We start from the raw sequence: 26,509 nt of genomic DNA, 5'->3' as shown, positions 1-26,509 counted from the left end.
CAAATCATTGGCCTCTGAACCCGAATTCACAAAGAAACATACCGTCAAGGGAGAGGGCATCTTGCTAGTCAATGTCTTGGCACATTGCACCAATTCATCGTGTAAGAAACGATTGTTGGTGGAAATTGTAGCCATTTGTAAGCAACCAGCACTTACAACTTTGGGATGGCAATGACCAACTGTAATGATAAAGAAAATTGGAAAAATTTGATTAAATTGAAAATTTTATAACTTTTTAAATAAAAATCGGTAAAGATCTTTGGAATATTTCCTTAATTTCAAGAATTTTGGAGGGGTTTATAGAATATTTTTCTGATACAAACAACAACTGTAGTTCATTTCTAGTTCCTGGTACATAGCTTTAGTTTGGATTGTATGAGTTTAACCTTAGACTTCCTAAACTCATAATACCAATCGTAAATCATTATGAAGAGAAAGTTTTGCTTCAGTGTCCAAGTTAAGCCTCAATCGTAGTCTATGTAAAACTTCGATTGGAGATCTTTTTAAAAGTTTAGCTTTATTCATAGATTACTATATACCCATATATCTTTATATGATCCAAACTTACATTGCAGATCTTTATTTAGTCTATGTTTAGATTTAATCATTGCCTTAGTTAAGCTTTAATCGTTGATCTTTATTTCGTCCAAATTAAGCATAAATCGTTGCCTTAGTTAAGCTCTAATCATTGATCTATATATAGTCCAATTTCAACTTTCGTCATAGATATTAATGAAGTAAATGTTAGTTTGAATCGCAGAAAAAATTAAGCTTTAACCGTTGACCTTTATGTAGTCTAAGTTAAGTCTACAGGAACGATTATATCTACTCTATGTATAGATTAATTCGTAGATCATTATATAATCGTATTTTAGATTCAATTGGACTTGGAATTTATTTAATCCAAGGTACTTACTTATTGGTCAAAGTTAAGCATCAATTGGTCTTAAACTTTCCCCACTGATTCTAACTTACTTTGAGTTTAAATGCCGTTACAAGTTTAGTTAATTGTAGATCTCTAAGTAAATGCTTTTAAGCTTAATAATTTTTCATAAGTAAGCTTCAATATACTTAACTAATTATTATTCTTGAATATGGGTTTATTAAATCTCAATAAAGTTCCAATTATTGATCTTAACTTTCTACCACTTAGATCATTATTAAATTTTCCTTAAGCCAAAGCTTCGATCATTCATATGGCCAAGTCAAACTCCAATTGTTCAGACAATCTCAGTAACTTACTTAATCAAGTAATAGTTTTTAAACTCTATCTTTATTCAAAATTTATCTCCAGACACATTGGCTTTTAATAACAAATCATAATTTTGCAATCATTAAAGAATGACTTTGTATTTCCAATAATTTAAAGTAGTCCAAGTCATTACACACTCTCTTATCTTCTAAGAAATTTTCCAATGTCTATATTCTTCATACTTAAATAATCAATAAAAAACCTCAATTTTATTTCATCATAATGCGAGTGCATTTAAAAAAAAAAAAGTAAATTTCTATGATCGCGTGCTGTACTTTTGAAAAAGAGGCACAACATGATCGCAAAGCCTTTGCGCTTATCATTTGTTTTTCTTTAGAAACATGTGAACGTCTCATGTCTCGTGTGGAAATGTACTTATGTGATAATAAACGACAATATTTGTTCTTTAGTCAGACTACTAATATAATTTTTTTTCAAAGCATTAAATAAATATTAAAGTTATTGAATGCTGCTCTATTTTTACGCACCTAACAAGCATTTCTAATACAAAAGTAAATATTGATCCATCAACTGTTTAAAAAAGTTGAATTTTTTATTATTTAATATTTATTTAATAATCTCTAACAAAGTTGTGAGTTAAAAAATCATGTTATATTTGTTTTTCTATTTACAGTCTGTTTTGTATTTTGACTTCATAAATCATTTAGATTTTCGCAAATCTTTTTTTATAATGTTTGTTTGTTATTATTAGTTTTTATAATAAAAAAAGTGATAATGTTTTATTTCCATAATAAAGTATTGTGTGGCTTAGTTTCATTTTTACGCCTTTAAAATTAAATAAACTGTGCAAAATGCAGTTGATCTACACGTGATCAGTAAGCAGTTCTTTCTAAACAAAGACTGCGTTTTTTTTTATCAAATGTATGTCAATTTATTAGGAACATATGCGAGACAATGATCATTTGAATGCATAAAGAACGCATTTTATTATGTAGAAAATCGTGGCTAGAATGAGTAAAGTTTTTGACCCATTATTTCACTATCTATGGGGAATTTAAATTAGCATAACGGAAATGAGTTGGTTATGATTATGGGCATACTAATTCCGGATTCTTAGGGGAACTTTTACAGAGGGAAATGGTAATATTTCTACGGTTCTAGTTCAGTTCTAGTTCAGTTCTAGTTCAGTTCTAGTTCAGTTCTAGTTCAGTTCTAGTTCAGTTCTAGTTCAGTTCTAGTTCAGTTCTAGTTCAGTTCTAGTTCAGTTCTAGTTCAGTTCTAGTTCAGTTCTAGTTCAGTTCTAGTTCAGTTCTAGTTCAGTTCTAGTTCAGTTCTAGTTCAGTTCTAGTTCAGTTCTAGTTCAGTTCTAGTTCAGTTCAGTTCTAGTTCAGTTTTAGTTCAGTTTTAGTTCAGTTCTAGTTCAGTTCTAGTTCAGTTCTAGTTCAGTTCTAGTTCAGTTCTAGTTCAGTTCTAGTTCAGTTCTAGTTCAGTTCTAGTTCAGTTCTAGTTCAGTTCTAGTTCAGTTCTAGTTCAGTTCTAGTTCAGTTCTAGTTCAGTTCTAGTTCAGTTCTAGTTCAGTTCTAGTTCAGTTCTAGTTCAGTTCTAGTTCAGTTCTAGTTCAGTTCTAGTTCAGTTCTAGTTCAGTCTAGTTCAGTTCTAGTTCAGTTCTAGTTCAGTTCTAGTTCAGTTCTAGTCTATTCAGTTCTAGTTCAGTTCTAGTTCATTTAGTTCAGTTCTAGTTCAGTTCTAGTTCAGTTCTAGTTCAGTTCTAGTTCAGTTCTAGTTCAGTTCTAGTTCAGTTCTAGTTCAGTTCTAGTTCAGTTCTAGTTCAGTTCTAGTTCAGTTCTAGTTCAGTTCTAGTTCAGTTCTAGTTCAGTTCTAGTTCAGTTCTAGTTCAGTTCTAGTTTCAGTTCTAGTTCAGTTCTAGTTCAGTTATAGTTCAGTTCTAGTCGTTCTAGTTCAGTTCTAGTTCAGTTCTAGTTCAGTTCTAGTTCAGTTCTAGTTCAGTTCTAGTTCAGTTCTAGTTCAGTTCTAGTTCAGTTCTAGTTCAGTTCTAGTTCAGTTCTAGTTCAGTTCTAGTTCAGTTCTAGTTCAGTTCTAGTTCAGTTCTAGTTCAGTTCTAGTTCAGTTCTAGTTCAGTTCTAGTTCAGTTCTAGTTCAGTTCAGTTCTAGTTCAGTTCTAGTTCAGTTCTAGTTCAGTTCTAGTTCAGTTCTAGTTCAGTTCTAGTTCAGTTCTAGTTCAGTTCTAGTTCAGTTCTAGTTCAGTTCTAGTTCAGTTCTAGTTCAGTTCTAGTTCAGTTCTAGTTCAGTTCTAGTTCAGTTCTAGTTCAGTTCTAGTTCAGTTCTAGTTCAGTTCTAGTTCAGTTCTAGTTCAGTTCTAGTTCAGTTCTAGTTCAGTTCTAGTTCAGTTCTAGTTCAGTTCTAGTTCAGTTCTAGTTCAGTTCTAGTTCAGTTCTAGTTCAGTTCTAGTTCAGTTCTAGTTCAGTTCTAGTTCAGTTCTAGTTCAGTTCTAGTTCAGTTCTAGTTCAGTTCTAGTTCAGTTCTAGTTCAGTTCTAGTTCAGTTCTAGTTCAGTTCTAGTTCAGTTCTAGTTCAGTTCTAGTTCAGTTCTAGTTCAGTTCTAGTTCAGTTCTAGTTCAGTTCTAGTTCAGTTCTAGTTCAGTTCTAGTTCAGTTCTAGTTCAGTTCTAGTTCAGTTCTAGTTCAGTTCTAGTTCAGTTCTAGTTCAGTTCTAGTTCAGTTCTAGTTCTAGTTCAGTTCTAGTTCAGTTCTAGTTCAGTTCTAGTTCAGTCTAGTTCAGTTCTAGTTCAGTTCTAGTTCAGTTCTAGTTCAGTTCTAGTTCAGTTCTAGTTCAGTTCTAGTTCAGTTCTAGTTCAGTTCTAGTTCAGTTCTAGTTCAGTTCTAGTTCAGTTCTAGTTCAGTTCTAGTTCAGTTCTAGTTCAGTTCTAGTTCAGTTCTAGTTCAGTTCTAGTTCAGTTCTAGTTCAGTTCTAGTTCAGTTCTAGTTCAGTTCTAGTTCAGTTCTAGTTCAGTTCTAGTTCAGTTCTAGTTCAGTTCTAGTTCAGTTCTAGTTCAGTTCTAGTTCAGTTCTAGTTCAGTTCTAGTTCAGTTCTAGTTCAGTTCTAGTTCAGTTCTAGTTCAGTTCTAGTTCAGTTCTAGTTCAGTTCTAGTTCAGTTCTAGTTCAGTTCTAGTTCAGTTCTAGTTCAGTTCTAGTTCAGTTCTAGTTCAGTTCTAGTTCAGTTCTAGTTCAGTTCTAGTTCAGTTCTAGTTCAGTTCTAGTTCAGTTCTAGTTCAGTTCTAGTTCAGTTCTAGTTCAGTTCTAGTTCAGTTCTAGTTCAGTTCTAGTTCAGTTCTAGTTCAGTTCTAGTTCAGTTCTAGTTCAGCTCTAGTTCAGTTCTAGTTCAGTTCTAGTTCATTCTAGTTCATTTCTAGTTCATTTCTAGTTCATTTCTAGTTCAGTTCTAGTTCAGTTCTAGTTCAGTTCTAGTTCAGTTCTAGTTCAGTTCTAGTTCAGTTCTAGTTCAGTTCTAGTTCAGTTCTAGTTCAGTTCTAGTTCAGTTCTAGTTCAGTTCTAGTTCAGTTCTAGTTCAGTTCTAGTTCAGTTCTAGTTCAGTTCTAGTTCAGTTCTAGTTCAGTTCTAGTTCTAATTTAATTTTGTTTAAAAATTGTTTCAAACTTTCACCTTTTGGAAATTTTTACTACAATTTCACATAAATTCTAAATAATTGGAGAGAAATCAATCTTTTCAAGAATTTAGCTTGAAAATACATTTAATTACAAAGTATATTTTATAAAAATATCAAAAAAAAATACAAAAAAACTCTTATTAACCCACACACAACTCTCCCATTTTCGCCATATTTAAAGCTTCCGTTAGCAAGCGACCAAAATCAGCATGAACCATAGTAAAATTCTTGACAGCACGCTCCTGTATAAAAACACTAGCACAACACAAATGAACGGCTATATTATTGACCAAACGTTTGCGGGCACAATCGTCTAAAACCAAAACCCAAAAATCGGTAACTTGACTAAAATTATCCTCCGTATCAGCACTACTAAAGCGAAAAACATCTCCCGCAACAGGACAACAAGTTTGTAAAGCTTTAGTACGGGAGCAGATTTCAGGTCCCGAAAAGGAATTAGGATAATAATTGGGGGCACCACCCTGATTATCGGTTACACACATAAAACCATCACGTTGGTAATTTTTAACCGCCACACGATAAGGACAGTTTACCGGGATTTGTGAAAAATTAGCACCCAAACGATGTCTTTGAGAATCTGCATAGGCAAATAGGCGAGCTTGCAATATTTTATCTGGAGAAGGTTCTATACCGGGCACCATATTGGCTGGGCTAAAAGCCAATTGTTCTATTTCAGCAAAATAATTGCCTGGATTACGATCCAATACTATTTTACCCACCGGTATTAAAGGGTAATCTGTATAACTCCAGATCTTGGTAACATCAAAAGGATTATATTTAAATTTCTTGGCCTGATCAAAAGTCATCATTTGCAAGTATACGGACCAACTGGGATAGTTACCATTTCTAATGGAATTGTATAAATCTCTTGAAGAATAATCCGGTTCATGGGCTTGCAAATCACTTGCTTTTTTAGCATCTAAATTTTGCACTCCCTGATCGGTACGAAAATGAAATTTGGCATAGATAGGCTCGCCTTTGGCATTTATCAGTTTATAGGTATGGACACCATAACCATGCATATGCCTATAACCATCCGGTATGCCACGATCACCAAACATAAAACATAATTGATGAAGACACTCTGGTCTTAAGGTGGCAAAATCCCAAAACATGTCGGCATCTTTTATATTAGTTTGAGGATTACGCTTTTGCGAATGCACTAAACTGGGAAATAATATTGGATCACGTATAAAAAATACTGGACAATTTTGACCCACCAAATCCCATATACCATCTTCGGTGTAAAATTTCACTGCAAAACCTCTGGGTTCACGCACCGTATCTGCCGAACCCAATTCCCCACTATAGGTGGAGAAACGACAAGCTATGGGAGTACGTTTCTTGATTCTTTCAAACATCTTAATGGCACAATATTTGGTTATATCATGCGTGACCTCGAAATAACCAAAAGCCCCGGCTCCTTTGGCATATACCACACGCTCTGGTATACGTTCTCTGGCGAAATGTTCCATTTCATCGAGAAATATTGAATCTTGCAGTAGTAAAGGTCCCTTGGCTCCTACGCTTAGGGAGGCATCTTTGGTGCCTATAGGATTTCCACTACCCGTGGTTATGGTACCCACCGGGGTAGTCATATTGTTCTTGAAGTCAATCATTTGATTGGAGGCACTATCGCGAAACATTTTTTCGGAATATTTTCTTCTTTAAGAAATTGAAGTTTTTCGAAAGTTTTAATAAAATCTGTTTAATATTTAGTTTAAAATATTTAAATATTTTTTTTAAATTTCTAAATATTTCAAAAATATTTGTTTAACAGTCAATGTAAAGAAAATAATGAAGTTTCTTTCAGTTTTATATACCAGAGCAGGAAGTATTATTTCAAAAGTTCAGGTATCAGTTCGATATTTTTGTGGTTCTGTGTTGAAAGAAGGAATTTTTTTTATGATAAGGAATCTACAAATTTCATAAAGAATTTGTATTTACATAAAGTAAATAATAAAATATTTTTGTATATTTTTTAATGAATCAAAATGTTTACAATTGAACAAGAATACTCACGTTTTACAATACTCTTTATCAGTAAAATATTGTTTACAAGTTCAAGTGTCAAGTAGAAATAAAATATTCCAAATAATGTGAGTATTTCGGAACACGTGACGTTTTTAATTAAAACGAATAATTCTGACAATATTTTAAACTTTTACAAGATTACAATTCGGTTGACTTTTTTCCGGTAGATCTAAAAGAATTCAAAACGAATCTAAAACCGATTTTTTATTATATTTCATAATGTGATTTAATGTTGACACGAGGTAAAATATGTAAACAAATAAGAAAATTACACAATTATCATTATATTTACACGATTTTATACCATAAATACATTGTTTACATGTCATAAGTTACTTCTAAATTACATGTTGTTTACAAAGGGTATGTAAACAATGTATAATAGAGTAACATATGGTAAATTTCCTGACTAAACAGTGATATTTTAATTTGTTTAAATGAAAACTTTTAATTGTTTACATTGTCTAAACAATAGGTAAAAATTCAATAGTTTACACTGTGTTAATAATGTATAATTCATGTAAAATATAGTTTACACTGTGTTAAAAAGTATAATTCATGTAAAATATGACATTAAAATATGCATTTTAATTGTTTACATGTTAATAATGAATTCTTTAACATAATGTAAACAATAAATAGATAATCTGTCAATAGCGTATTATTAGCTAAATTATTATGTAAATAAAGATTATAGTTGAAAAATACAACAATTTTTTAAAGTTTACACAGTGTAAACAATGTAAAATATATATAAATTATGAGACATTTCCCCAAAAAATATAAATATTTCAATTGTTTGCATGATGTAAACTAAATGTTAATAATATACATATAATGAACCACTGTAAGGTAAATACAAAATGTAAACAATAGGTGTGTAAACAATGTTTCACAAGCTAAATAATGTAAATAAAAGTTGTAGCTGAAAAAATACAAAAGTATTTAATTGTTTACACCATGTAAATAATGCATAATTGTAATACCAGGAAAATAATTTAAATAAACGTTTTAGTTAAAAGATGTAAAAATTTTCCAATAGTTTACTCAATGTAAACAATATATAATAAGTGTAAACTAAGACAATTGTAGAGATATTAGCGTTTGCTACCAATCAATTAAAAGCTACAAGCATTTTTCAATATTTTACTCCATGTAAACAATAAGTAGTAAAGTAGTAATATCTTATCAAATTGTATTTTGTTATGTGAATATTTTTTTTCATGTAAACAATGTATAATTAGTGTAAACTATGATAATGGAAGCTGGAAAAATACACAAGTATTTAATTTTTACTCCATGTAAACAATGTATAATAAGTGCAAACTAAGACTATTCTAGAGATATTAGCTACCAATCAATTAGAAGCATTTTTGAATATTTTACTCCATGTAAACAATGTACATAAAGTAGTAATATCTTAACAAAATACATTTAGATCTGTGAATATTTTTCTCCATGTAAAAAATAAAGATATTAACATGGCAAACATTGTAGCTGGAAATATATAAAACTATTTTATAGTTTACACCATGTAAATAATGAATAATTTGTGTAAAGAACCTTCAAATTACGCATTACCAGGCAAATACTTTAAATAAAAGTTTTGGCTAAAAGACACAAACATTTTTTCAATAGTTTATTTCATGTAAACAATGTATAATAAGTGTAAAATATAACTATTATAAAGTTTTTAGTATTTTCTTTCAATTAATAATATATAATGAAATCACATTTTGATTTGTCAATATTTTACTCCATGTAAACAATGTATTATTAGTGTAAACTATAACAATTATAACGATTTTAACATTTTCATTTTAACATATTAGTATATTATGAGATTACATATTGATTTGTCAATATTTTACTCCATGTAAACAATGTATAATAAGTGTAAACTATGTAACTTGTTGATATAATAGCATTTACTATCAATTAATAATAACTTTTAAGATTTCAGTTAAATTTTTATTTGTTTACGTGATGTCAACAATAGGTAAACAATGAGTTAAATGTTAATTTAACTTTATTAACTGTATAATACAGTATTTAACTCTTTTTTGAACTAATTAAATTTATTTTAAAATTTAGTTCTTTTTTCAATTCTTTTTTTTAAAAATCTATAAACAAAAAATGATTTCATAACACATACCTAGCAGCAGCATATACACACGTTTCTATTTGATTATTTTATAATAAACGACAATAAATTTAAATGACATAATAAATTTTATTTGAAAAAAAAAAAAAATATGTATATATAAGTTCACGTGAACTATACTATACAAGTTTAACAAGTGTTTATACTTCACAAATGTTTTCTACTAAATTGTATTAATTTAGTTGATAATTGATTTTTTGGGGGCCAAATATTAAAGTGAACAAGATAAGCAATTTGAACAAGTGTTGAGGAAAAAAATTAGTTCACTAGAGTTTAGTTTTTTTCTCTTATATTATTTTAGACTTTTGTATACTAGACAATCACGTGTAGTTCACGAGATTGTGTGGCTGGTTGACTGCCAAGCAGTTGAGCTTGTTTTTGGGAAACTAAAATAAATTTAGTTTTTTTATTGGTTAATATTTTATTAAAAAATTTTTTGTTCATAAACAACTTGTTTTTGAATAAATTTTTAGCTATTTATGTTTTCAGGTTAATAAATTTTAATTTATATAAATTTTTTAAAATTACACATTCTAATTCTGTTCTTATTTGCCTAGATTAATTTAAGTGCAATTGAACTTTTTAGTTGTTTGTTTTAAAAACACTTATCATTTTATTAACAACGTACACACCCTCCTTTTACATATGTAATGGAATATTTTCATTAATTTACTTTCTTCGCAGTTATTTTACAATATGAATACAATTCCATTCTTATTGAATACGTAACTTGCTATTGATGAAAACGTGCTATAACGCCTTAACTAAGTGCCCTTTTTACGCTGCACGTTTGTAAAATTGTAAACAAATAATATTGTGTATATTGTTATAGAAGTAAAATAATCAGCTGTATATATTTATTTATAACAAATAATTGATAACTTTGAAAACAATTATAGGAAAAAAAATACAAAAAAAATCACACGTGAATTGTAGATGATAGCTGGCATATGTTTAGATATCTATTTGCATATTTATATAAACAAAAACGTTAAATAAATATGTATCAATGAATGGAATTTTTTTCTCTCTAGTTAAATAAATGTAAATTTAGCTTAAAAGATGTTTAAAGCTAAATCAGACAAACACATTACTTAATATACTTTTTTGAGCAAAAAATTAGAACTGAGAACTTGAGATTTTTATGTCAATTTTAATAAAAAAAAACAAAGAACATTGCAAAATGTTTGAAGCCCATGTAGAATAATAATAATAAAAATTTGCAATAAAACCTGTCATTTACAATTCAAAAGTAATTTTAAAAGCTATTTTTATAAGTTTACCTTGTGTAAACATTATGTAATTTATGAAAATTATGTTAATTTAAAACATTTTCTATTAAAAAGCAAAATTTTTAGTTGATTTCTGTTGAATTTGGAATTGTTTACATCAAGTATACAATAGGTAAGTAATAATAAAAAATAGTTTATTATTAGGGAAATAATGAATAATAAATGTCAAAGTTTACACCATGTAAATAATGTATAATTTGTGTAAAATATGAAATTTATGTGTATATCATTGATATTCTTTATATAATGTAAACATTAGGTAAATAATGTGTAAATAGTTTATAATTTGTTAAATAAGGAAAAATAAATGTTGTAATTAGAAAAATACTAAGTTTTTCAATAGTTTACACAGTGTAAATAATGTATGAGTCATGTATAACATGAAATTTATAGTTATAATAGCATTTTTTATAATTTAATAACATTTTAAATTGCTTTTTGGCTATTTTCGAATTATTTACACAATGTAAACAATAGGTAAATAATGTGTAAATAGTGTATAATTATGTAAATAAGGAATAATAAATATTGTATTTAAAAAACAACAACATTTTTCGATAGTTTACACAGTGTAAATAATGTATAAGTTGTGTAGAACATGAAATTTATGGTTATAATTTGTAATTTGTTGCAAGTTTTGAATTCTTTACACGATGTAAAAAATAGGTAAATAATGTGTAAACAGTGTATAATTAGGTAAATAAGGAATAATAAATATTGTAGTTAGAAACCAACAAAATTTTTCAATAGTTTACACAGTGTAAATAACATGTAGAACATGAAATTTATGGTTATATTACCATTTTTATTAATTAATAACATTTTAAATCGATTTTCAGCTATTTTTGAATTCTTTACACGACGTAAACAATAGGCAAATAATGTGTAAATAGTGCTTAATTAGGTAAATAGGGAAGAATAAATGCTTTAGTTAGAAAAATAAAACAATTTTCAATAGTTTACACAGTGTAAATAATGTATAAATCATGTATAACATGAAATTTACGGTTATAATAGCATTTTTTATCATTTAATAACATTTTAAATAAATTTTTAGCTATTTTTGAATTCTTTACATGGCGTAAACAATATGTAAATATTGCATAATTAGGTAAATAATGAATAATAAATGTTGCAGTTGGAAAAATACAAAATTTTTCAATAGTTTACACAGTGTAAATAATGTATAAGTCATGTATAACATGAAATTTATGGTTATAATAGCATTTTTTATCATTTAATAACATTTTAAATCGCTTTTTGGCTATTTTTGAATTCTTTACACAATGTAAACAATAGGTAAACAATATGTAAATATTGTATAAATAGGTAAATAATGAATAATAAATGTTGCAGTTGAAAAAATACAAAAGTTTTGAATAGTTTACACATTGTAAATGTAGTATAAGTCGTGTAAAGTATGAAATTTATGGATGCTTAATGTAAACAATAAGTAAATAATATGTATATTCGACATTATTAAGTAAATAATAACAAATAAACGTTTTAGTAAAGAAATGAAAAAATAATGATATAGTTTACACCATGTAAATAATGTATAATTTGTGTAAAATATGAATATTATTAATATGTAAAATGTCAACACCACGTAAAGAATGTGTAATTTGCTAATTAAAGTATTTTGTTAGTGGATTTCAGATTATTTTTGAATTATTTACCTAATGTCAATAATAGGTAAATAATGTATAAACAGCGTTTAACTAGTAAAATAATGTAAAATAAACATTATAGTTAAAGAAACGCTACTATTTACTATAGATGACAACATGTAAACAATGTATAATTCATATAAATTTTAAAAATTATGAATATTTCAACATTTCCTATCAAATATTAACATTTATTAATTGATTTCTCGATGTTTTTGAATTGTTTACACCATGTAAATATTATGTAAAAAATGTCTAAAGAATGTTTTATTAACTATTTAAAGCAAAATAAAACTTGTACTTGAAAATACAACAAATTCACCATAGGTTACACCATGTAAATAATGTATGTAATAGGTAAACAATGAAACAAAACTTAAACTCTTAAGTAAATAATTTCAAACTAAAAATCTAAAACTTAAACTAATTGTTTTCTAGATCTAGGAGACCAAAAACGCACAAATTTGTAAGTATTTATCTATTAAAACTGACTTCTAGAGCTGGTTCCACGACTAATACTAATCAAGGGTCTAATGATAGACTCCAATGAAATAATAAAAATTTAAAATTCAGCTCTATTTTAAAAATTTTAAAGTGTTTTCATTCTATAATTTCCTTAACATTAATTTCATACACTTGGCATTAATTAATTGATTGTAAATTTTTTTTAAAAACAAATAAACAAAAACCTTTAAAAATGACTTCATAATATGATTTGCAGATAATCTTTAAATCATTAAAAAATAAACTCAAAATAGAAATTAAAACGTATCAAGTACTTTCACCTGCCTAATGCAGATAAAAATCTCAATAAATTTTTTACTTTCATAATAATATTTTAGCAAATCATTTAAATATAAAAAAAAACATTATTGCTAAGGCCTTTGTTTATATAAAATATATATATTTTCAAGTACTTGTTAGAAGTTGTTGTTTTAACAATAGCCCAATTTATAATATGAGATAATTTTTGTTATTAAACAAAAAAAAAGAATTTTGATAACGGCAGCACCAAAAGTTTATTAACATTTTGTATGTGTAAAAAAATAAGTTTATGACGGCTTTCCTCTCTATACAAGTACAAGTACTTGAATGATTATTTAATGATATTAAAGTACTTAATGATCTTTTTTTGAACTTTTATTTAAGATTATTTTTAATTCTGAGGGGGCAATTTGTTTTAATTTGTTTGCGAAAAAATGCGTAATTAGATTTAATCTTTTTTTTAAGGAATTTTTCTATTAGTGATAAAAATTTGTAACACTTACCATGAGCTACATTATTGATACAATCCAAATAGCGTGTGCCTTGTTCATCATACATGTATTGACCCTGACCTCGTACAATTTTTAAGGGATCCGAGCGATAAAATAATTGACAAGCTTGTCTGGAAGTAGGAAAGAATGAAGAATTTTTAATTAAAGCTTATTTTTAACTAGAATAAGCCTGGAAGAAAGGTAACTAGCAGATAGCTAGAACCGTAACTAGCTTTTAAATCTAGTCCATAGTCTAGTCCATAGTCTAGTCCATAGTCTAGTCTATAGTCTAGTCTATAGTCTAGTCTACAGTCTAGTCTATAGTCTAGTCTATAGTCTAGTCTATAGTCTAGTCTATAGTCTAGTCTATAGTCTAGTCTATAGTCTAGTCTATAGTCTAGTCTATAGTCTAGTCTATAGTCTAGTCTATAGTCTAGTCTATAGTCTAGTCTATAGTCTAGTCTATAGTCTAGTCTATAGTCTAGTCTATAGTCTAGTCTATAGTCTAGTCTATAGTCTAGTCTATAGTCTAGTCTATAGTCTAGTCTATAGTCTAGTCTAGTCTATCTTAGTCTAGTCTATAGTCTAGTCTATAGTCTAGTCTATAGTCTAGTCTATAGTCTAGTCTAGTAGTCTAGTCTAGTCTAGTCTAGTCTATAGTCTAGTCTAGGTCTATAGTCTAGTCTATAGTCTAGTCTATAGTCTAGTCTATAGTCTAGTCTATAGTCTAGTCTATAGTCTAGTCTATAGTCTAGTCTATAGTCTAGTCTATAGTCTAGTCTATAGTCTAGTCTATAGTCTAGTCTATAGTCTAGTCTATAGTCTAGTCTATAGTCTAGTCTATAGTCTAGTCTAGTCTAGTCTATAGTCTAGTCTATAGTCTAGTCTATAGTCTAGTCTATAGTCTAGTCTATAGTCTAGTCTATAGTCTAGTCTATAGTCTAGTCTATAGTCTAGTCTATAGTCTAGTCTATAGTCTAGTCTATAGTCTAGTCTATAGTCTAGTCTATAGTCTAGTCTATAGTCTAGTCTATAGTCTAGTCTATAGTCTAGTCTATAGTCTAGTCTATAGTCTAGTCTATAGTCTAGTCTATAGTCTAGTCTATAGTCTAGTCTATAGTCTAGTCTATAGTCTAGTCTATAGTCTAGTCTATAGTCTAGTCTATAGTCTAGTCTATAGTCTAGTCTATAGTCTAGTCTATAGTCTAGTCTATAGTCTAGTCTATAGTCTAGTCTATAGTCTAGTCTATAGTCTAGTCTATAGTCTAGTCTATAGTCTAGTCTATAGTCTAGTCTATAGTCTAGTCTATAGTCTAGTCTATAGTCTAGTCTATAGTCTAGTCTATAGTCTAGTCTATAGTCTAGTCTATAGTCTAGTCCTATAGTCTAGTCTATAGTCTAGTCTATAGTCTAGTCTATAGTCTAGTCTATAGTCTAGTCTATAGTCTAGTCTATAGTCTAGTCTATAGTCTAGTCTATAGTCTAGTCTATAGTCTAGTCTATAGTCTAGTCTATAGTCTAGTCTATAGTCTAGTCTATAGTCTAGTCTATAGTCTAGTCTATAGTCTAGTCTATAGTCTAGTCTATAGTCTAGTCTATAGTCTAGTCTATAGTCTAGTCTATAGTCTAGTCTATAGTCTAGTCTATAGTCTAGTCTATAGTCTAGTCTATAGTCTAGTCTATAGTCTAGTCTATAGTCTAGTCTATAGTCTAGTAGTATAGTCCTAGTCTATAGTCTAGTCTATAGTCGAGTCAGTCTATGCTAGTCTATAGTCTAGTCTATAGTCGATTCTAGAGTCTATAGTCTAGTCCTATAGTCTAGTCTATAGTCTAGTCTATAGTCTAGTCTATAGTCTAGTCTAGAGTCTAGTCTATAGTCTAGTCTATAGTCCTAGTCTATAGTCTAGTTCCATAAGTCTAGTCTATAGTCTAGTCCTATAAGTCTAGTCTATAGTCTAGTCTATAGTCTAGTCCTATAGTCCTAGTCTATAGTCTAGTCTATAGTCTAGTCATAGTCTAGTCTATAGTCTAGTCTATAGTCTAGTCTATAGTCTGTATAGTCTTAGTCTAGTCTAGCTAGGTCTAGTCTATAGTCTAGTCCTATAGTCTAGTCTTAGTTATGTCTAGTCTATAGTCATAGTCTAGGTAGTCTAGTCTATAGTCTAGTCTATAGTCTAGTCTATAGTCTAGTCTATAGTCTAGTCTATAGTCTAGTCTATAGTCTAGTCTATAGTCTAGTCTATAGTCTATGTCTATAGTCTAGTCTATAGTCTAGTCTATAGTCTAGTCTATAGTCTAGTCTATATCTGTTCTAGTTAGTCTATAGTCTAGTCTATAGTCTAGTCTATAGTCTAGTCTATAGTCTAGTCTATAGTCTAGTCTATAGTCTAGTCTATAGTCTAGTCTATAGTCTAGTCTATAGTCTAGTCTATAGTCTAGTCTATAGTCTAGTCTATAGTCTAGTCTATAGTCTAGTCTATAGTCTAGTCTATAGTCTAGTCTAGTCTATAGTCTAGTCTAGTCTATAGTCTAGTCTAGTCTAGTCTATAGTCTAGTCTATAGTCTAGTCTATAGTCTAGTCTATAGTCTAGTCTATAGTCTAGTCTATAGTCTAGTCTATAGTCTAGTCTATAGTCTAGTCTATAGTCTAGTCTATAGTCTAGTCTATAGTCTAGGCTATAGTCTAGTCTATAGTCTAGTCTATAGTCTAGGCTATAGTCTAGTCTATAGTCTAGTCTATAGTCTAGTCTATAGTCTAGTCTATAGTCTAGTCTATAGTCTAGTCTATAGTCTAGTCTATAGTCTAGTCTATAGTCTAGTCTATAGTCTAGTCTATAGTCTAGTCTATAGTCTAGTCTATAGTCTAGTCTATAGTCTAGTCTATAGTCTAGTCTATAGTCTAGTCTATAGTCTAGTCTATAGTCTAGTCTATAGTCTAGTCTATAGTCTAGTCTATAGTCTAGTCTATAGTCTAGTCTATAGTCTAGTCTAGTCTAGTCTATAGTCTAGTCTATAGTCTAGTCTATAGTCTAGTCTATAGTCTAGTCTATAGTCTAGTCTATAGTCTAGTCTATAGTCTAGTCTATAGTCTAGTCTATAGTCTAGTCTATAGTCTAGTCTATAGTCTAGTCTATAGTCTAGTCTATAGTCTAGTCTATAGTCTAGTCTATAGTCTAGTCTATAGTCTAGTCTATAGTCTAGTCTATAGTCTAGTCTATAGTCTAGTCTATAGTCTAGTCTATAGTCTAGTCTATAGTCTAGTCTATAGTCTAGTCTATAGTCTAGTCTATAGTCTAGTCTATAGTCTAGTCTAGTCTAGTCTAGTCTATAGTCTAGTCTATCTCTAGTCTATAGTCTAGTCTATAGTCTAGTCTATAGTCTAGTCTATAGTCTAGTCTATAGTCTAGTCTATAGTCTAGTCTATAGTCTAGTCTATAGTCTAGTCTATAGTCTAGTCTATAGTCTAGTCTATAGTCTAGTCTATAGTCTAGGCTATAGTCTAGTCTATAGTCTAGTCTATAGTCTAGGCTATAGTCTAGTCTATAGTCTAGTCTATAGTCTAGTCTATAGTCTAGTCTATAGTCTAGTCTATAGTCTAGTCTATAGTCTAGTCTATAGTCTAGTCTATAGTCTAGTCTATAGTCTAGTCTATAGTCTAGTCTATAGTCTAGTCTATAGTCTAGTCTATAGTCTAGTCTATAGTCTAGTCTATAGTCTAGTCTATAGTCTAGTCTATAGTCTAGTCTATAGTCTAGTCTATAGTCTAGTCTATAGTCTAGTCTATAGTCTAGTCTATAGTCTAGTCTATAGTCTAGTCTATAGTCTAGTCTATAGTCTATGTCAGTCTATAGTCTAGTCTATAGTCTAGTCTATAGTCTAGTCTATAGTCTAGTCTATAGTCTAGTCTATAGTCTAGTCTATAGTCTAGTCTATAGTCTAGTCTATAGTTAGTCTATAGTCTAGTCTATAGTCTAGTCTATAGTCTAGTCTATAGTCTAGTCTATAGTCTAGTCTATAGTCTAGTCTATAGTCTAGTCTATAGTCTAGTCTATAGTCTAGTCTATAGTCTAGTCTATGTCTAGTCTATAGTCTAGTCTATAGTCTAGTCTATAGTCTAGTCTATAGTCTAGTCTATAGTCTAGTCTATAGTCTAGTCTATAGTCTAGTCTATAGTCTAGTCTATAGTCTAGTCTATAGTCTAGTCTATAGTCTAGTCTATAGTCTAGTCTATAGTCTAGTCCTATAGTCTAGTCTATAGTCTAGTCTATAGTCTAGTCTATAGTCTAGTCTATATTCTAGTCTATAGTCTAGTCTATAGTCTAGTCTATAGTCTAGTCTATAGTCTAGTCTATAGTCTAGTCTATAGTCTAGTCTATAGTCTAGTCTATAGTCTAGTCTATAGTCTAGTCTATAGTCTAGTCTATAGTCTAGTCTATAGTCTAGTCTATAGTCTAGTCTATAGTCTAGTCTATAGTCTAGTCTATAGTCTAGTCTATAGTCTAGTCTATAGTCTAGTCTATAGTCTAGTCTATAGTCTAGTCTATAGTCTAGTCTATAGTCTAGTCTATAGTCTAGTCTATAGTCTAGTCTATAGTCTAGTCTATAGTCTAGTCTATAGTCTAGTCTATAGTCTAGTCTATAGTCTAGTCTATAGTCTAGTCTATAGTCTAGTCTATAGTCTAGTCTATAGTCTAGGTCTATAGTCTAGGTCTATAGTCTAGTCTATAGTCTAGTCTATAGTCTAGTCTATAGTCTAGTCTATAGTCTAGTCTATAGTCTAGTCTATAGTCTAGTCTATAGTCTAGTCTATAGTCTAGTCTATAGTCTAGTCTATAGTCTAGTCTATAGTCTAGTCTATAGTCTAGTCTATAGTCTAGTCTATAGTCTAGTCTATAGTCTAGTCTATAGTCTAGTCTATAGTCTAGTCTATAGTCTAGTCTTCCATAGTTCTAGTCTATAGTCTAGTCTATAGTCTAGTCTATAGTCTAGTCTATAGTCTAGTCTATAGTCTAGTCTATAGTCTAGGCTATAGTCAGTCTATAGTCTAGTCTATAGTCTAGGCTATAGTCTAGTCTATAGTCTAGTCTATAGTCTAGGCTATAGTCTAGTCTATAGTCTAGTCTATAGTCTAGTCTATAGTCTAGTCAATAGTCTAGTCTATAGTCTAGTCTATAGTCTAGTCTATAGTCTAGTCTATAGTCTAGTCTATAGTCTAGTCTATAGTCTAGTCTATGTCTAGGTCTATAGTCTAGTCTATAGTCTAGTCTATAGTCTAGTCTATAGTCTAGTCTATAGTCTAGTCTATAGTCTAGTCTATAGTCTAGTCTATAGTCTAGTCTATAGTCTAGTCTATAGTCTAGTCTATAGTTAGTCTATAGTCTTAGTCTATAGTCTAGTCTATAGTCTAGTCTATAGTCTAGTCTATAGTCTAGTTCTATAGTCTAGTCTATAGTCTAGGTCTATAGTCTAGTCTATAGTCTAGTCTATAGTCTAGTCTATAGTCTAGTCTATAGTCTAGTCTGAAATATAGTCTAGTCTATAGCACGGTATATAGTATAGCCTGATTCTTAAAAGGAAATGTAATTTTGGCTTTTATTAAATTATATTAAAAATTTAAGTAATATAAAGTAGCTTATAGAACAATTTGTCACAATTTTTGCGACTTTCAGATAGAAAGTGTTTTTCCTTAGATATTTCTATTTCCTCTTAACTACACAAAGTAAACAAAATTTATTTGTATACTTTTTATCTCAAATAAACAGGTTGTTTATAAACAAAATAGATTTTTTTTGTTATAAACAAATATTTCGAATATCTAAACAAAGAGAACAACAAATAGATGCGAATTAGTACGCAGGTACAAATAATATCTCACGAACTAAAAAATCCAACGAACTCATCTTGAGCAGAAAAAAGTCATTATTTACTGTAGCAAAATAAAAAACGCAACCAAAAAAAATAAGTTCATGAAATAATTCTCTAGTTGGCAACAAGATTCGTGACCTTGACAAAGAAAGGAAAATGTGTTTTTGAAAAAGTGGCAAATAACCTTCAAGGATACATAAATCCTTCAGCTCTTGATTAAGAGACAAAACGAAAGCGACGCAATGAGCAAAACAAAGGAGGTATTTTTAAATGGAGATAGTATTTACAATTTTGGGACATTCATTTTCTTTAGAAATAGATTGTCCCAATTGTTGGTACTTAGTTTTCTTATAGAAAAATGTCTGTTCTAATTCTAGAATAACAGATTTTCTGTAGCATTTGCCTGTCCAAATTTTTTGTTACACAGATTTTCTATAGAAAATAACTGTCCCAATTTGAATGTCCTAATTGTTGGAACACTATAGAAAGTGTCAGCTAAATTTTTGGGACACAGATTTTCTATAGAAAATATCTGTCTCTATTGTTGGGACAATGATTTTCTATAGAAAATATCTCTCCCAATTGTTGAGACACAAATTTTCTATCAAAAATATCGGTCCCAATTTTTCAATAACATTTTATTTTAATTAAAATTAAAAATAAAACTCACCCAATATGTTTATTTCTCAATTTAATAGTTTCGGATTTGCATAATTTCTCATTGATGACCGATTCAAGTTGTTCCCGTGCAAAAGGCATTTTGATAGAATTATTTATTTAAAAAAATGTAACACTTTTCAAAAAAAACTTTAAAAATTTTAACGTTTAAATTAATTTATTAAAAACAACCAAAAATTAATAAGAACAAATCTCGTAGTTGTTTACAACAGTTTAGAAAAACAACGACTGAAAAGCTTGTTCTTTTTTTGTATTTGACCGTTTTCTATTTGAACGTTTGCAAATTGTCAGACGAATGACAAATTTAACGAATGTGTTGTATGTTTTTATAATACACTCATATACAACCACTAAGAAAAACAACAACAGCAGCAGCAATAGCAATATTAACAGCAACAACAGTAGCAACAGCAACAAAATGAAACGAAATCAAATCAAATAGAATGCCTTCCGAACCTCTCCACCCAGTCCAATACCATTAACAACTATTGCCTGCGTTCTTTTTTTTTCATTCATACTCATACCGTTTGCGTGTCTGTGTATAGATTTTACTAGCGGTCTCAGAGCCCTCGTATATGCTTTTCATTACTCTCGATTGTTATGACTGATTGTGACGACTACACGCTGAAAACATCGACAACTAAACTGTACGACTGACGGACTGATACAACCAAATAGTCAGTCATTGTTGGGTTGTAGATTTGTACAAATCTATTTGTTTTGGTTTTTTTTCGTATGAATATGCGCGGTCATCATACTTTTTGAAAATCTTAGCCATGAGGTTCCCCTAACAAACAGCTGTAGAGTTCTATGCAAGAACATGTTTTGGCTTTTTTTCGATAAAGCATTTTGTTTGGTTTTCCAATTGAAATAATCTGAGACCTTTAATATAGAGTGTATCTCGGTTCGTCGTAGAATACAGAGGTTCCTAATCTGTTGTAGTGTTAAATGCAGTATACGTATGCTGAAGTTGTTGAGATAAGATGTTTTTATATATTCGTCTATTTTAGTGCGTCTTTTGTTTAAGTATTTGATTAAAAATTTCCGCACTTTTTTTTTTGCTATTGCACTTGTATGTATGAGTTGTTTCTTTTGTCAAAGATATAAGATATTTTTTGTTGACTACTTTTAAATGAGGTGATGGACTAAATTTAAATATAGTTTAAAGTCCTAGGTACGATAAGAAAAACGTGATCGGTTAGATTGGTGCGTTTTAATATTATAGACATTTTTCCTCTACCTATAACAAACAATAATTGGGACACAAATTTTCTATAGCAAAAAACTTTAAAAACTGTTAGGACACAAATTTTCTATAGAAAATAACTGTCCCAACTATTGGGACACAAATTTTCTATAGAAAATAACTGTCCCAACTGTTGGGACACAAATTTTCTATAGAAAATAACTGCCCAAACAGTTGGGATACGAATTTTCTATAGAAAAGAAAATTTGTTGGGTTACAAATTTTCTATAGAAAATAACTGTCCCAATTGTTGGGACACAAATTTTCTATAGAAAATAACTGTCCCAACTATTGGGACATAAATTTTCTATAGAAAATAACTGTCCCAACTATTGGGACACAAATTTTCTATAGAAAATAACTGTCCCAACTATTGGGACACAAATTTTCTATAGAAAATAACTGTCCCAACTATTGGGAAACAAATTTTCTATAGAAAATAACTGTCCCAACTATTGGACACAAATTTTCTATAGAAAATAACTGCCCCAACTATTGCGACACAAACTCTCTATAGAAAATAACTGTCCCAATTGTTGGGATACAAATTTTCTATAGAAAATAACTGTCCCAATTGTTGGGATAAAAATTTTCTATCGAAAATAACTGTCCCAACTGTTGGGACACAAATTTTCTATAGAAAATAACAGTCTCAACTGTTGGGAAACAAATTTTCTATAGAAAATAACTATCTCACCTGCTGGGACACAAATTTTCTATAGAAAATTACTATCCCAATTATTGGGATACAAATTTTCTAAAGAAAAAAACTGTCCAAATTGTTGGGACACAAATTTTCTATAGAAAATAACAGTCCTAACTGTTGGGACACAAATTTTCTATAGAAAATGTCTGTCCCAATTGTTGGGACACAAATTTTCTATAGAAACTAACATTTCCAACTGTTGGGACACAAATTTTCTATAGAAAATAACTGTCCCAACTTTTTGGACACAAATTTTCTCTAGAAAATAACTGTCCCAATTGTTGGGATACAAATTTTCTATCGAAAATAATTGCCCCAATAATTGGGACACAAATTTCCTATAGAAAATAACTGTCCCAATTGTTGGGATAAAAATTTTCTATCGAAAATAACTGTCCCAACTGTTGGGACATACAATTTCTATAAAAAATAACTGTCCCAATTGTTGGGACACAAGTTTTCTATAGAAAATAACTGACCCAAGTGTTGGGACACAAGTTTTCTATAGAAAAAAACTGTCCAGCTGTAAAAATTTCAATAGAAAATAACTGTCCCAATTGTTGGGACACACATTTTTTTATAGAAAATAACATTCCCAACTTTTGGGATACAAATTTTCTATATAAATAACTGCCCCAACTGTTTGGACAAACATTTTCTATACAAATAACTGTCCCAACTGTTGGGATAAACATTTTCTATAGAAAATAACTGTCACTGTCCCTGTTGGGACACAAATTTTCTATAGAAAATGTCTTTCCCAAATATTGGTGTGCAAATTACTATTGAGAAAAGTAGGTCAAATATTAGGAAACAGATTTTTAATCTAGAAAATATCTAAATAATTTCTATCAACTAACGGGTCAATCTGTCCTTTAAATGTAAATTCTTTTAGTGTTTGAGAATCACTGGTGTATTTGTGTGTGTGCTACGCATTCCCAAAATTTGTTTGTGTTTGTAAGATAAAAGTAGCATCTTATAAAAGTAACTCTCATTTGAGTTGAATTTATAAAATATTTAAGGGTTGATTTCTAGACGTTTGAGGAAATTTCCATCCAGCTATCATTATACCCACAATATTGCAGCCTAACCAAATATAAATAAGTCTTTCAAAATTTTCCATTACCATTTGTAAATTGTGAAATGTATTTATGTTGTTAAGAAGCCTTTGCCATTTCAAATATAAAAATATAATTGTTATACACTTACCTTTAATAGGTATTTCAATCTTATCTCAGTCATATCCTGTATAAATTTTACTGCTAGAGTTAAACCGATAATTTCAATTTAAATATCATCTATCATCAGTAAAACACTTGTATTTTTTGAAGTTGTTTTTATTTTTTTATTTAGGTTTTCTTTTTTTTAAGTTTGTTATATTTTTTACTTTCTTTATTCACTTGAAATATATATTTATTTAAATAGTTTTTTTATGTAATTTTATATTTTATTCAATATTTAAATTAATATTTTTTCATTAATATGTATATTTATAGTATTTTAATTTTTTTCTGTATAATTTATATGTCTGTATATAATATACGTATTTTTATATGTATAATTTGTTTAAAAACTATTATTTCTTTATCTGTTAATTTATGTATTTATTTGCTTTTTATTAATATATATTATATTCTTAATAAAATCGTTAAAGAAAAACCATTATTTTGTAGTTAATATATATGTTTGTATGTCTGTCTGTTTATTGGCAATGCACTACAAAGAAGAGAAATTCCTAAGAAGATAACTTATCTCTCCAAGCCTGAATATTTGGGATAAAAATTTTCTAAGGAAAATTAATGTATTTCACAGGGAAATGTCTAAACAATGTCTTTTAACCATTGGAACAAAGATTTTCTAAAGACAGTTGGGACAGTAATTTTCTATAGAAAATTTGTGTCCCAACAATTCGGACAGTAATTTTCTATAGAAAATTTGTGTCCCAACAATTCGGACAGTAATTTTCTATAGAAAATTTGTGTCCCCACAATTGGGAGAGTAATTTTCTATAGAAAATTTGTGTCCCTACAATTGTGACAGTTATATTCGATAGAAAATTTGTGTCCCAACAATTGGGACAGTTATTTTCTATATAAAATTTGCGTCCCTACAATTAGGACAGTTATTTTCTATATAAAAAATTTGTGTTTCAACAGTTGGGACAGTTATTTTCTTTAGAAAATTTGTGTCCCCACAATAGGGACAGTTATATTCTATATAGAATTTGTGTACCAACAATTGGGACTGTCATTTTCTATAAAAAATTTGTGTCCCAACAATTGGGACAGTTATTTTCTATAGAAAATTTGTGTTCCAACAGTTGGGACATTTACTTTCTATAGAAAATTTGTGTCCCAACAGTTGGGACAGTTATTTTCTATAGAAAATTTGTGATTCAACAGTTGGGATAGTTATTTTCTATAGAAAATTTGTGTCCCAACAGTTGGGACAGTTATTTTCTATAGAAAATTTGTGTCCCAACAGTTGGGACAGTTATTTTCTATAGAAAATTTGTGTCCCGACAATTGGGACAGTAATTTTCTATAGAAAATTTGTGTCCCAACAATTGGGACAGTAATTTTCTATAGAAAATTTGTATCCCAACAATTGGGACAGTAATTTTCTATAGAAAATTTGTATCCCAACAATTGGGACAGTAATTTTCTATAGAAAATTTGTGTCCCAACAATTGGGACAGTAATTTTCTATAGAAAATTTGTGTCCCAACAGTTGGGACAGTTATTTTCTATAAAAAATTTGTGTCCCAACAGTTTGGACAATTATTTTTATAGAAAATTTGTGTCCCAACAATTGGGACAGTTATTTTCTATAGAAAATTTGTGTCCCTACAATTGGGACAATTATTTTCTATAGAAAATTTTTGTCCCCACAATTGGGACAGTTATTTTCTATAAAAAAATTTGTGTTCCAACAAAAGGGGACAGTTATTTTCTATAGAAAATTTTTGTCCCCACAATTGGGACAGTTATTTTCTATAGAAAATTTGTGTACCAACAATTGGAACTGTCATTTTCTATAAAAAATTTGTGTCCCAACAAAAGAGGACAGTTATTTTCTATAGAAAATTTGAGTCCCTACAATTGGGACAATTATTTTCTATAGAAAATTTTTGTCCCCACAATTGGAACAGTAATTTTCTATAGAAAATTTGTGTCCCAACAATTGGGACAGTTATTTTCTATAGAAAATTTTTGTCCCCACAATTGGGACAGTTATTTTCTATAGAAAATTTGTGTACCAACAATTGGAACTGTCATTTTCTATAAAAAATTTGTGTCCCAACAAAAGAGGACAGTTATTTTCTATAGAAATTTTGTGTACCAACAATTGGGACAGTTATTTTCTATAGAAATTTTGTGTCCCAACAATTGGAACAGTAATTTTCTATAGAAAATTTGTGTCCCAACAATTGGGACAGTTATTCTCTATAAAAAACTTGTGTCCCCACAATTGGGATAGTTATTCTCTATAGAAAACTTTTGTTCCCACAATTGGGACAGTTATTTTCTATAGAAAATTTGTGTTTCAACAGTTGGGACATTTACTTTCTATAGAAAATTTGTGTCCCAACAGTTGGGACAGTTATTTTCTATAGAAAATTTGTGTCATAACAGTTGGGACAGTTATGTTCTATATGAAATTTGTGTCCCCACAATTGGGACAGTTATATTCTATAGAAAATTTGTGTCCCCAAAATTGAGACTGTCATTTTCTATAAAAAATTTGTGTCCCCACAATTGGGACAGATATTTTCTATAGAAAAATTGTGTACCAACAATTGGAACAGTTATTTTCTATAGAAAATTTGTGTCCCAACAATTGGGACAGTTATTTTCTATAGAAAATTTGTGTCCCAACAATTGGGACAGTTATTTTCTATAGAAAATTTGTGTCCCAACAATTGGGACAGTTATTTTCTATAGAAAATTTGTGTACCAACAATTGGGACAGTTATTTTCTATAGAAAATTTGTGTACCAACAATTAGGACAGTTATGTTCTATATGAAATTTGTGTCCCCACAATTGGGACAGTTATATTCTATAGAAAATTTGTATACCAACAATTAGGACTGTCATTTTCTATAAAAAATTTGTGTCCCAACAATTGGGACAGTTATTTTCTATATAAAATTTGTGCCCGAACAATTGGGACAGTTATTTTCTATAGAAAATTTGTGTGCCAACAGTTGGTTCAGTTCAAAATTTGTGTACCAACAGCTGGGATAGTTGTTTTCTATATAGAACTTCTTTGGAAATAGTTTTTAAAATATCGTAGTGCATTGTTTTTCTGTTTAGTCATGATTCAGGATTTCATAGGGAAGGGAATAGGTAGGGATATGTAGTCATAGGCAGGTTATGAAAAACTCAATTAATTATTTTATTTTTTGAAAATTTGTATTAAGTGTTTGAATGTATTAGAGGGAGTAAAAGAAGTTTGTGTGTTTTAAAATTTCTTTCAAATTGTGTTTGCATAATTTGCTTAATAATTAAATGATTTATTTATATTTAAATATTTTATATTTAAATATTAATGTGGTAATATTGTATATACTAAATATATATGTATATGTATTTTATGTATTTATTTATGTATATTATATATATTTAAATTTTATAAACTAATGTGTATATAAATATATGTATATTGCTGCTTTTGT

At 29.4% G+C, this 26,509-nt stretch overlaps 2 protein-coding genes across 2 annotated transcripts in view; both read right to left on the bottom strand.

Moving 5' to 3' along the window:
- Positions 1-20,199, bottom strand: part of LOC119608100 (alanine--glyoxylate aminotransferase 2-like) — a 21,758-nt gene extending 1,559 nt beyond the window's left edge. The window contains exons 1-3 of the mRNA XM_037962368.1: positions 19,870-20,199; positions 13,347-13,465; positions 1-179 (exon numbers count right to left, since the gene is read on the bottom strand). The exon at positions 1-179 is cut by the window's left edge and continues 56 nt beyond it. Coding sequence (XP_037818296.1) covers positions 1-179; positions 13,347-13,465; positions 19,870-19,958 — 387 coding nt within the window. The 5' untranslated portion in view covers positions 19,959-20,199. The remainder of the gene's footprint in view (positions 180-13,346; positions 13,466-19,869) is intronic.
- On the bottom strand, positions 4,919-6,777 carry LOC119608099 (catalase-like). The gene has a single exon (XM_037962367.1). The coding sequence runs from the start codon at positions 6,562-6,564 to the stop codon at positions 5,038-5,040; it is 1,527 nt and encodes a 508-aa protein (XP_037818295.1). The 5' UTR covers positions 6,565-6,777; the 3' UTR covers positions 4,919-5,037.
- Positions 20,200-26,509: the final 6,310 nt, after the last annotated feature.

This window comes from Lucilia sericata, unplaced genomic scaffold, assembly GCF_015586225.1.
Source record: "Lucilia sericata isolate MDLA Ls3-8-SP2 unplaced genomic scaffold, ASM1558622v1 Contig000792F_arrow, whole genome shotgun sequence".
In the NCBI taxonomy this organism is placed as follows: domain Eukaryota; kingdom Metazoa; phylum Arthropoda; class Insecta; order Diptera; family Calliphoridae; genus Lucilia; species Lucilia sericata.
The sequence above is the reverse complement of the archived record's forward strand: the minus strand, read 5'-3'. Positions and strand labels throughout refer to the sequence as shown.

Bases quoted from the DNA above. Each gene is read 5' to 3' on its own strand.
- LOC119608099 (XM_037962367.1), bottom strand. From the start codon at position 6,564: ATGTTTCGCGATAGTGCCTCCAATCAAATGATTGACTTCAAGAACAAT.